The sequence below is a fragment of the Pseudorca crassidens genome, chromosome 14 (assembly GCF_039906515.1).
Source record: "Pseudorca crassidens isolate mPseCra1 chromosome 14, mPseCra1.hap1, whole genome shotgun sequence".
NCBI classification, from domain to species: Eukaryota; Metazoa; Chordata; class Mammalia; order Artiodactyla; family Delphinidae; genus Pseudorca; species Pseudorca crassidens.
The window spans coordinates 8,958,431-8,970,591 of record NC_090309.1 but is presented as its reverse complement, the minus strand read 5'-3'; the positions used below and the strand labels follow the sequence as shown (position 1 = coordinate 8,970,591).

The 12,161-nt window shown below is 39.7% G+C and overlaps 1 protein-coding gene across 3 annotated transcripts in view; it reads left to right on the top strand.

Moving 5' to 3' along the window:
• The first annotated feature begins 876 nt into the window (after nt 1-876).
• Nucleotides 877-12,161, top strand: part of VWA3B (von Willebrand factor A domain containing 3B) — a 207,824-nt gene continuing 196,539 nt past the window's right edge. For all 3 annotated transcript variants that reach the window (XM_067704215.1, XM_067704217.1, XM_067704216.1), the window contains exons 1-2: nt 877-1,042; nt 5,447-5,674. In XM_067704215.1, coding sequence (XP_067560316.1) covers nt 5,479-5,674 — 196 coding nt within the window. In that variant the 5' untranslated portion in view covers nt 877-1,042; nt 5,447-5,478. The remainder of the gene's footprint in view (nt 1,043-5,446; nt 5,675-12,161) is intronic.

Sequence of the window (12,161 nt, the reverse complement as noted above, 5' to 3'; positions counted from 1 at the left end):
GCATTAAAAGAATGTAGGAAAAGTAAACCCCTGTAGATGAAGTAGACTTTTCTGTCGAGGACAGAATTATTCAGTTCTAATATTAACTATGTTTTATTAGATCTTTGAGCCTACAAATAATCTGGTCACTTTTTTTTTTAATTATTTATTTTATTTATTTATTTTTGGCTGCATTGTGTCCCCGTTGCTGCGCACGGGCTTTCTCCAGCTGCGGCTTGTGGGCTGTAGGCACGCGGGCTTCAGTAGTTGTGGCGCACGGGCTTCGTTGCTCCGCGGCATGTGGGATCTTCCCAGACCAGGGCTTGAACCCGTGTCCCCTGCATTGGCAGGCGGACTCCCAACCACTGCGCCACCAGGGAAGCCCTCTGGTCACTTTTTGAGTTTTAAAATCTAAGACACAGTTTAATATCCCAATACATATAGTAAAACAATTCTTGCCTGTGGGATCTCCTCTTAAGGATTTAAAGACGCTTTTCACAAGCACAATTTTATTTCCGAGTGACTGAAAAATCACAGACGCATATTTTGAGCTCTTTGCTTACTCGTTAAGGTACAAATAAAGTAAGAGAAAATAATGCCTATAGGAATACTTATATCCAAAGATATGAGGAATTTTGGTAACTGAAGCGCCCTCCCCCGCCCCCCCCACCAGTTGCAAATTTGCAACACCGCAGCACACTGTCCTTCCAATCCGTCTGTCTCAGCGGGACCCGCTACCCAGTCCCGCGCCGCCCCGCGGCGGAACCACCTGGGAGCCCCACCCGTTCTCCTCTGGCTCCGCCTCCACGGGGGCCGGCTCGGGCCGCGCCTTGATTGGCGGTGTCCGAGCAACCGCGGCGACGCAGTGGTCAACAGGTCGCGATCGGGTCACGGAGATATCGAAAAGCTGGAATCCTATTGCGCCAAGCGCGGACCCTGCGCCCGCTTTTTCAACCAACGGGATGCGTGGCTTGCCTGTCCTCTCGGGCCAGACGGTGCCCCTAGCACGGGAGGGTGGCTGCTGAACAGGAATCGCCTTGTCATTCATCTGACAGGTTGCCTAGTAAGTGTGGGATACTATCTCCTCACGTCAGAACCTCTGAGGTGCCGAGGTTTCCAGCAAGCTGCGTAGGGAAACCTTGGGAGCATACAGTTTCCGAGCTGGACTAGCCCCCGGTTACAGATGCGGAAAGAGGCCCAGAAAAGCGCAGCGACTTGCTCTGACTCACTTAACTAATTCCTACGAGGGTCAGACCCAGAAACAAGGGACCGACCCCTCCTATTTCAGAGCTCTTTGCACCATACCTCACTCCCAGGGAAAGCTCGGTCGCTCTGGTAGAGAACCAGCTTAGAAAAGTTTTGTCTGTACTATAGGCCAGCAGTAATAAGGTGAAGCAGGTAGAGTTTTCCAAATATTTAAGCTGAATTAATGCATAATTAAGTCATGCACGGTCCCTCAACCTCTGACCATATAGGACCTGCTCTCTTAAGGCGTCAGGACTTCCACAGGGGCTCACCCCAGGACAGCCCTGGGGCAGCTATTGGCCGCCTAGAACCGCACGCCCTAGCAGCCCCAGGCTGGCTGTACACGGAGCCCCTAGTTACCTTGGTTGGGACCTTTTGGACTGTGCCAGCTTAATCAACTTTATATTTTTTCCCCAAATTCTGCCTGCCCGACCCTGCCTTCAGCTCAGACTTTCACTTCTTTATTTATTTTTTTCTTTTTTCCATTTATACTTTTTCTATTTAGGAAACCCCTTTCTATTTCCCCAAACTTTGGCTCTTGGGATAGCTTTTAAAACTTAGGGAAGTGCTCAACTGGGATTTGTTGTTTCTAACTTCTGGGTTCCTCTATATTGTAATAACCTCAGAAGAAGAAACTGAATTATAATAGGAATAATAATAGCATAGTAATATCTGGGAAATGTCTGTTTAAAGAGACAGCTGTTTCCTGCCCTGAGAATCTTTGCCTTGTTTGAAGATCAGGATTCTCAGTAATTCTGAGCAATCAATTTAATTCAACTCAACACCTGTACAAAGTACCTGTTGTATATCAGGCACTTTGCTGAGGACATTCATGTAGTTTGTCCCTGTAGTCATTGAACCTTCTTTCAATCTAGGAAGGACAAACCTGAAGTGGCCAAGGCCATATGGGTGAAGTATCAGAGCAAAAACTAGGGCTTTCCCAGGGGGAGGCTGCAGGAGGTTGGTGAGAGGATCTGGAGAGTCTTAATGAAGGAGCAGGGTTGGAAATGGGCCTTCAAGGCTAAGATTCCATGTAGGAGAACGACCTGAGAGCGGCTTAGATGTAGGAAAGCAGGAAGGCTGTGTGGAAGGGTTGCTTTGTCAGTTTACTTGACAACTTTGCTCTCGAAGGCTTCCTTGCTCTGACAGAGTAGCTCTTATCGCATCTGTGTAAATGATCCCTTCTGTCGGAGGTGCCCTTTCTCTCCTTCCTTCTTTGTTTTCTCTGGATAAGTTCAACTTTCCAAGCTTTCATTTCCAACAAAATGGGTATTCTCAAGCTAAAAAGCCTGAAGCATCAAGATCTGAGTTAGAATGCCTCATGTAGGTTCTCTGATCCAGTAGAGCCAACCGGACATAAAAAACAACTTTTATTTAAAAAAAAAATCATTCGAATGCAAAAGAGACTGGGGCATACACCTTAGCTGGAGGATTCAGTTGTCTTTTGTTTGGAATTGAGAACACGTCCCTTTGGCTTAAAAACAAAAGCTATGACTCTTCTGAGATCTTCTTTAAATCCAGTTTAGTAGTCTTAGTAGGACAGTTTATGTGGCCGCGCTCCCTTTTTAACCTAGGGCCTGTAGCTTCCTCTAGTAAGAAGACTACAGGAGGTGGATGAATGTGTTTGAGAAGGAGAAAGATTAACTGGAAATGGTGAAATAGTGAAAAATATTCTGGGACTTCCTTTTTCTTGTTTCTGTAGGAACCACTGGCCAAATTTAAAAGTTCTTCAGCTGGCAGTCTCTGTTGGACAGAGCTCAAAAAGAGAGTAGAAGCGTATTATTAGTCTGCCTTCCTTGCTCTTTTCATGTTCTGTGATTCTAAAGGAGGAGGAGTCCAAACTTCATAGCTCTGGGGACATGGTGGGTAAAAAGAGGCTTTGAGAGGGCTTCCCTGGTGGCGCAGTGGTTGAGAGTCCGCCTGCCGATGCAGGGGACGCGGGTTCGTGCCCCAGTCCTGGAAGATCCCACATGCCGTGGAGCGGCTGGGCCCGTGAGCCATGGCCGCTGAGCCTGTGCGTCCGGAGCCTGTGCCCCGCAACTGGAGAAGCCACAACAGTAAGAGGCCCGCGTGCCGCAAAAAAAAAAAAAAAAAAAGAGGCTTGGAGAAAAAGTGGGTATATGAAACAAAGTACTAAAGGGTAATGACTGTTTTTTTTTTAGCTTAAAAACATCCATGTATTAGCTCACAAACATGCAGTAATATAAAGGGTAATGACTTTTAAGGAATTTATTTGTACATAGTTCTTACCAATACATCAAGTGCTCACCCACACATAACTCATGTATTGCCACATTTGTTCCTTGCAGTGGACCTGGGAGTTAGGGTGTATTACCAATGTAGAGAGGAGGAATCGCTTGCCTGAAATGGCAGAATGGACCTACACAGAGTTGTCATTCTAAATCTTCCCACTCCGACACGATGCTCTACAAGATACTCTTGTAACATTCTCATCAAATTGAGCCCTTGTAGAAAGATCTTCACCAATAGCATGCGTTTGTGTACCTTAGGAATTCAACATATATGGACAATACAAATTCACATAAACCTTAAAATAGAAATCATTATCTTTAAAAACTTGAAAATGATAAGCCAGGAAGTTTATTGAGCCTGAGCTCTGATAATAAAGGTTAGTGCTCTGTCTTCAGTGAGGACCCAGGAGCCCTGATGGACAGCAGTCTTACTGGAAGGAATCAGTAAGCTTGTATCGTAGGACCAGGCTGGAGGTCACTTATCGCCATGGCAGAGAGGTTAAGAAACGGCTTTGACTTCTGCCTCTGCTTTACTGGCTATGGGTCCTGAACAAGTTCTTTAAATTCTTGAAGCTTCCAATTCCTCAAAGGTAAGTGGGGTGACAGCAGTGGTAACGGATACCATGATGAAGAATTTGTGGGTAGTGTCTTTAAAAAGCTCAGTTCCTGGCCAACAAATGGAAGTTGCTGCGGTTGGTTTCATTACTGTAAAGTTCACAGAACATAGACTCTGGAATGGGTGAGAATCTCAGCTACATCCCCCACCAGCTGTGAGAACTGGGCAAGTTAGTTAAGCACTCTGTCTTGGTTTCCTCATCTGTATGATGGGAATAATAGTACTACCTACCTCATAAAGTTATTGTAAGGAAAAGTATATACTACACAGAACATATATAAAGTTAAATAAATGTTTGCTAATAATAATACTTCTAACTTCTTTTTACAAAACCTCCCCAGCGTGGGTCGGATTGATTTCTGTTTGACTGAATTTGCATGTCGTAACACTGATACTTTCAGAAAATAGGGTTAGAGTTTTAGAAATGGGAAAAGCGAGTTTTTCCATTGTTGAAAAATGTTACGTTCCAGGGAAACACATTTATATGCATTGCACATTCTAGATACAGAGGGAAGCAGAGGTTTCTACTCTTTCTCCAAGTCATCAGGCCCTGCCTGAAGTTGCAATGAGTGGGTTAAGATTACATTACAGTCAGGCTCCTCCTTCCCTGTGTGTGCACCAGCTATGTTTAGGCAGGTCTGGATCAGTTCAGTGTGTTGTGTATTGCATTGCGTCTGGTTGGTCTCAGAACAGCTTGGCTACATGAGCCAGAACGTTTAAGTACAGCTTTCGAGTGAAGTCCCAGAGAATGAAACGTGGGAAGGTGAGTCCCTGTATTCTATCAGGGCTGAGCCTCTGTCTGGTTGCCCCCATGTCCCTAGCTCCCAGTTAGCCACTCCACCTGAGAAAAGGTTTGTTTCCTTTCAGCGTTTTATCCTCTTTGGAAGAGAAAGGCCAGGTGTGATTATAACTGGAATACTGATGTGTCATGAAGGTTCAGGAGCAAATGTTTATTTTCCAAAATGGAAGAGTTTTGTATTTTTCTGATTATAAAAGTAAATCTTGTCTTAGAAATGTTTAAGTAGTGTAAAAGTTTAAAAAATACAGAAAAGGCAAAGACTACACGTGCTTCCACCACACAGAGAAAACTACTGTAAAAATTGGCACATATCTTTCTAGATGTTTTTCTGAGTGTCTGTGGGTATACACATGTAGACGTTGAATTTTATGGATACCTTTTAGCCATACATGTAGATACTTTCTTTGCCAACAAATATACAGGTTGTATTATAATTTTTACCTGATAGAATTCCAGTGAATGGTTGCACTGTAATTTATATTAAACCAATCCTTGGTTGATGTTAGATTGTTTCCAAGTTTTCGGGAAGTCTGATGTTGACAATTGCCCTTACAGGAGGTCCCTATGACTTAGATCCTAGCTCGGAGATGGAGGTACCAGGCTCATCTTCCACCATCTCTGAGCAGCAGCTGCGGTGGCAAGAGGGACTGAGCCACGCCAGAACAGACTCAGTCAAGCAGAGACTCATCTCTTCTGAGGAATGGCTTCAACTGCATGGGCTTAAGAGCAACAAATTGACCTTGAAACAGATTTTGTCACAGATTGGATTTCCGCGTTGTGAAGGTATAATACTCACAAAGCAACACTGGTTGGAAAACCCAACCAACATGCTGCCCTTTAGCCTTTGACGAGGTCGCATCAGTTCTGAAGGTCCCTCAAAAGCACAGATCTCTGAGTTTATTTTGATCTCACATCCTTATGGGTAAAAAAGGTTTGCGCACGGACCCCCAATATATGTATCAATATATTATTTAGATGTACAATCCTCAACCCACATATTAAATATTAATAATGCTTAATTTCATTCTTTCTTCTTCTAAAGATGAAATAAGAAATAAATAGAAGTTCTACCCCTTGTCCCCGCAGATGTCTTGCTCACCCCCTGGCCTATGCAAACCCTTCTGGAGGCTATGGATGAGAACAATAGCTGTGTGTGGTTTCAGGGAGAACGTGCTATTTTCCTGTTGTAACCTGCCTGTTAAAGGTCCAGTATTTTCTTAAATGTCTTAGTTAGAATGTTAGTTTTCAACTCCCAGGAGTACCGCCCTCCAACAGGGAGTATGGAAACGTGTGAGGGTTTTTTCTTTTAAAGGGCATGTTGACTTGAGTCGCTAATGAAATGTAGGGCCTGGGGGACCAGAGATACTGAGTGTCTTACATTGTGTGATTGCCCACCCATTGGGACTGTGCTGGCCCACATTTCAGTAACACCCCACCTGAGGGAAACACTCCTTCAGTCAGGGCAATTTTCATTACTAGGATTTTATTCTGAATTTGTCAATTAATTAATCAATTAAACGTATTTTTTGAGCAGCCGTTAATACTGTGTTTTTCACATTTTTCACCAGTTCCCTTGACAGCTTTGTTCCATGCTGGTAATAAGGAAGATCTAGGGGATGTGGGTGTTACAGACTGATCTGGGGGCCCATCCTAAGGGCAAGACCTTGCTCTTCAGGGCTCAAGCTGTGCCTTCTTATTTATCCTTCCACAAAGGCTGGTACAGCCGACCCTGTACCATCTAAATACCTTTTAGATGTGGGGGAGTCTGCGAGAGTCAGGGTCTGTGGGATTCCTTTATAAAGAAACAAACTGAAAGCAGTTTTATCTCATGTTTCAAATAATTATAATTCAGTCATTAATATTAGCAAAGTAGCAATTCTTTATATTTTGTCAAGGAGTTTTCCTTTTAAGATCATGAAGGATATTGCTCCATAATTTTCGTTTCATGTCCTTGTTAGGTTTTGGCATCAGGGTTATGCTGGCCTCATAAAATGATTTGGAAGTATTCCCTTCTCCTCTATGTTCTGGTGGTGTTTGTATATGATTAGTACTATTTCAACTTTAAATGTTTGATAGAACTCACCAGCGAAACTTATCTGAGCCTGGAGTTTATAGGAAAAGTTTCATAAGAAATTCAGTTTCTGTAATTGACGTAGAACTATTCAGGTTTTCTGTTTCATCATGTCAGTTTTGGAAAGTTGTGTTTTTCAAGAAATTTGTCCCTTTCATGAATGTTTTCTAATATATTGGCAAAACATTGTTCAAAATATTCCCTTAACATTTTTTAAATACCTGTAGAATCAGTAGTGATGTTCCCTCTTGATATTGATAATTTGTGTTTTCTCTCACGTTTCTTGATAAGTCTTGTTAGGGGTATATCATACCTCTTTTCAAAGAATCAAATTTGGGGTTTGTTGATTTTTTTTTTTCTATCCCTTGTTTTCTATTTCATTGATATCTGCTTTGATATTTATTATTTATTTCCTTCTACTTACTTTGAGTTTAACTTGCATTTCTTTTTCTATTTTAAGGTGGAAACGTAGATAATTGATTTTAAATCTTTCTTCTCTTCTCATATAGGTATTTAAAGTTATAAGTATTCCTCTAAGCATTGCTTAGGCTGAATTGCAGACATCTTGATAGGTGGTGTTTTCATTATTATTGAGTTTAAAGTATTTATTTCCTCTTTTTCTTAGATTCATATTCTTAGATTTCTTAGATTCGTAATCTTTTTTCTTAGATTCATGTTTTTTAAGAAATGCGTTTAATTTCCAAATATCTTAGGACTTTTAAAGATATCTTTTTTGTAGTTGGATTTCTAATTCACTTCTACTGAGGTCAGAGAGCATCTCTTAGTCTTTGAAATTGACTGACATTTAACTTATGGCCCAACGTGTATCTTGCTGCACATTTCATACATGCTTGAAAACAATGTGTATTCTGCAGTTGTTAGGTGGTATCTATAAAGGTTAATTAGGTCAAGATGCTTGATAGTATTGTAGAGATGTTCTATGTCTTCAGTGTTTTTTTTTTTTCTAGTGGATTTGTCCATTTCTCCCTTTAGTTCTGTCAGTTTTGTTCGTGTAGTTTGAAACTCTAAATGCATACACATTTAAGATTTTCATATCTGTCTGATGAATTGGCAAATTTTAATAATTTTGAAATGTCCATCTTTATATCACATGGTAGTCCTTGTTTTGACATTTACTTTGTCTAATATTAATATAACCACTACAGCTTCCTCGTGCTTCATTTTTACATGGCATATATGTTTAGACTCTTCACTTACAAATTATCTGTACTCTCTGTCTTTAAAGAGTGCCCCTTTAACCCAGTCTCATAATCTGTCTTTTAATTGTAGTTCGGGTCTCTACATTTAATGTAGTAATTGACTTAGTTAGATTTAGGTTTACCATTTCACTGTTTGTTTTCCATTTGTCCCATCACTTTCTTTCCCCTCTGTTTCTCCTTTCCTGACCTCTTTTGGGTACATTGAATATTTTTGTATTTCATTTAATTCCATTTTTATTTTCCATTTGAATTGCAATAGGATTTTAAGGTATACCGTTTTTTAAAAAATAAAGTTTTTTTAAAAATTTTTATTTATTTTATTTTTGGCTGTGTTGGGTCTTCATTGTGGTGCGCGGGCTTCTCATTGCGGTGGCTTCTCTTGTTGTGGAGCATTGGCTCTAGGCACGCAGGCTTCAGTAGTTGTGGCACACAGCCTCAGTAGTTGTGGTGCACGGGCTCAGTAGTTGTGGTGCACAGGCTTAGTTGCTCTGCGGCATGTGGGATCCTTCCAGACAAGGGCTCGAACCTGTGTCCCCTGCATTGGCAGGCAGATTCTTAACCACTGCGCCACCAGGGAGGCCCAAGGTATACCTTTTTGCATTGCATTTTCAGTGGTTGCTCTAGTGATTATATCCATAACTTGTCACGGTCTGGTAAAAGTTAGCTTTGCACTACTTCATGTAAAATGTAAGACTCTTATAACAGTGTAGCTCCACTTATCCCCCACACCTGTCCTTGGTGTTATTGTTTTAGTATATTTTATTTTTACATATATCATAAACCTCACAATCCAGTGTTATAATTATTGGTTTAAAAAGTCATTTGTGTTTTAAAGAAATTGAGTGGGAAAAAATAGCATCTTAAAATCCATATATTTACTGTTTATAATATTCATCCTTCCTGTTAAGATTTGAAATTCCATCTGGTGTTTTTTCCTAAAGAATTTCTTTTAAGCATTTCTTGTAGTGCTGGTCTGCTGGTGACAGAGTTTTCTCAGTTTTTGTTCATCTGATATTGTCTTTATTTTTTTTCTCTTTTTTTGGATGATTGATTGATTGACATTTTTAAAATTCTGAAATGATATATTCACAGGAAGTTGCAAAGATAATATAAACAGATCCCACATACCCTTCATCCAATTCTCCCACTGGTTACATCTTATAAAATCATAGTATAATACCAAATCCAGGAATTTGACATTGATACACTGTGACTAATTCTACGTAATTTTATTTCCTGTTTAGATTTGTGTAACCACCACCACAATCAAGATACAGAACTGTTTATCACCACAAATATCTCCCTTGTGGTACCCCTTTATAGGCATACAGATACTCTATCTCCCAAAATCCTTAACTCCTGGCAACCACCAGTCTGTTTTTCACATCTATAATTGTCTCATTTAGAGACTGTTTATATATATGGAATCATATAGTACATGACGTTTTGGGATTGGCAGTTTTTTCACTTGGTATTATTTCTTTGAGGTTCGTGCAAGTTGTTGCATGTATCAATAGTTTGTTTCTTTTTATTACAGAGTAGTATTCCATGGTATGGATGTACCACTGTTTGTTTAACCAGTCACCCATTAAAAGACGTCTAGGTTGTTTCCAGTTTGGGGATATTACAAGTAAAGCTGCTATGAATAATTGTTTACAGGTTTTTATGTGGACGTAAATTTTCACTTCTCTGGGATAAATGCCCAGGAATGCAATTGCTAGGTGGTATGTTAAGTATATGTTTTGTTTTTATTTTGTTTTGTTAAGAAACTTGCCAAACTGTTTTCCAGAGTTGTTGTGCTATTCACATCAGTAATATATGAGGGATCCAGTTTTTCCACATCATATCAGCATTTGGTATTGTCACCATTTAAAAATTTTAGCTGTTTTAACAGTTGTGTAGTGATATTTCACCGTGGTTTCAATCTGTATTTCCCTAATGTCTAGTTTTGTTGAATACCTTTTCATGTGCTTATTTGCTATATATCATCTTTGGCAATATAAATGTTTCTTCATGTCTTTTGATTGTTTTCTAATTAGGTTGGTGTCTTAAATGTTCATTATGTATTCTAGACAGAAGTCCTTTGTCACATACGTGTTTCACAGATATATTCTCCTAGTCTGTAACTTCTTTTTTCATCCTTTTAACAGAGTTTCTCAGTGCACAGGTGATGGGATCCAATTTATTTTTTTTCTTGTGTAGATCTTGCTAAGTCTCAGAGTTTTTGTCCCCCCTTTTCTTCCTGAAACTTTTATGATTTTACACCCTACATTTAGCCTGTGATTAATTTATTTTTTGTATAAGGTTGATTTTTTGGGACTATGGATATCCAATTTCTCCAGCAACTTTTATTGAAAAGACTATCCTTTCTCTTTTGAATTGCTTTTCTATCTTTGTTAAAAATTAGCTGGTTGTACTTATATGGGGCTACTTCTGGGTCCTCTGTTTTGTTCTATTTATCTGTATGTCTGTCTCTCCACCAAACCCCATACTCTTGATTACTATAATTATATAATGTCTTGACATTGGGTAGACTGATTCCTCCCTCTTTATTCTTTTTTCACAATTGTCTTAACTACTACTCTATTTTCTTTGCCTTTCCATATAAATTTTAGAATAACCATGTCTGTCTACAAAAATATTGCTGGGATTTTGATAGGAATTGCATTAAACCAGTATATCAATTTAAGGAGAATTGGCATCTTTACTATGTTGAGTCTTTCAGTCCATGAATATGGAGTATCTCTTCATTTATTTACATCTTTGATTTCCTTCAACACCTGTCTTGTAATTTTCAGTGTACAAGTATTGGACATGTTTTGTTAGATTTAGTGCGTATTTCATTTTTCTGAGCAATTATAAATGAAACTGTATTTTTGATTTTGGTTTCCACATGTTCATTGCTAGTATGTAGGAATATGGTTGGTTTTTTAATGTTGATCTTTTATCCAGTGACCTTATTGAACTCACATATTAATTCTACGAGGTTTTCTTTGGTTGTTGTTGATTCCTTGGGATTTCTAGGTAGACCATCATGTCACCTCCAAATAGGGAAGGTTTTTTTTTTTTTTTCGGTACGCGGGCCTCTCACTGTCGTGGCCTCTCCCGTTGTGGAGCACAGGCTCCAGATGCGCAGGCTCAGCGACCATGGCTCACGGGCCCAGCCGCTCCGCAGCATGTGGGATCTTCCCGGACCAGGGCACGAACCCGTGTCCCCTGCATCGGCAGGCGGACTCCCAACCACTGCGCCACCAGGGAAGCCCAATAGGGAAGGTTTTTATTCTTCCTTTCTGATCTATATGCCTTTTATTTCCTTGTCTTGTCGTGATGGCTAGAACTTGCAGTATTAGTTTGAATAGAAGTGGTAAGAGTAGACATCCTTACCTCATTTCAGATCTTAGGAGAAAGCTTTCAGTCTTTAACCATTAAGTATGATGTTAGGTTTTTTGGTAGATTAAAAAAAAAAATCAAGTTAAGGAAGGTCCCTTATATTTCTAGTTTTCTGAGAGTTTTTATCATGAATGGGTGTTAGATTTTGTCAAATGCTTTTTCTGTGTCAGTTGAAAGGTTCATGTGATTTTTCTTCCCTAGCCTGTTAATTTGCTTGATTATATTGATTTTTGAATATTGAACCAGCCTTGTATCCTGGAATAAACATGACTCCATCATGTTGTATAATTTTTTTTATACTATATATTGCTGAATTCTACTTGCTAATTTTGTGTTAAGGAGTTTTGCATCTATATTCATGAAGGATATTTGTCTGTAGTTTCTCTTTTTTTATACTGCCTTTGTCAGATTTTGGTATCAGGGTAATGCTGGCTTCATAAAATGAGTTGGGAAATGTTCCCTTATCTTCTATATTCTGGAAAATATTGTATAGAATTTAATTCTTTCTGTGTTCAGTAGAATTATCCAGGGAACCTATCCAAGCCTGGGGATTTCTTTTTCTAGAAGTTTTTAAATTACAAATTTCTTT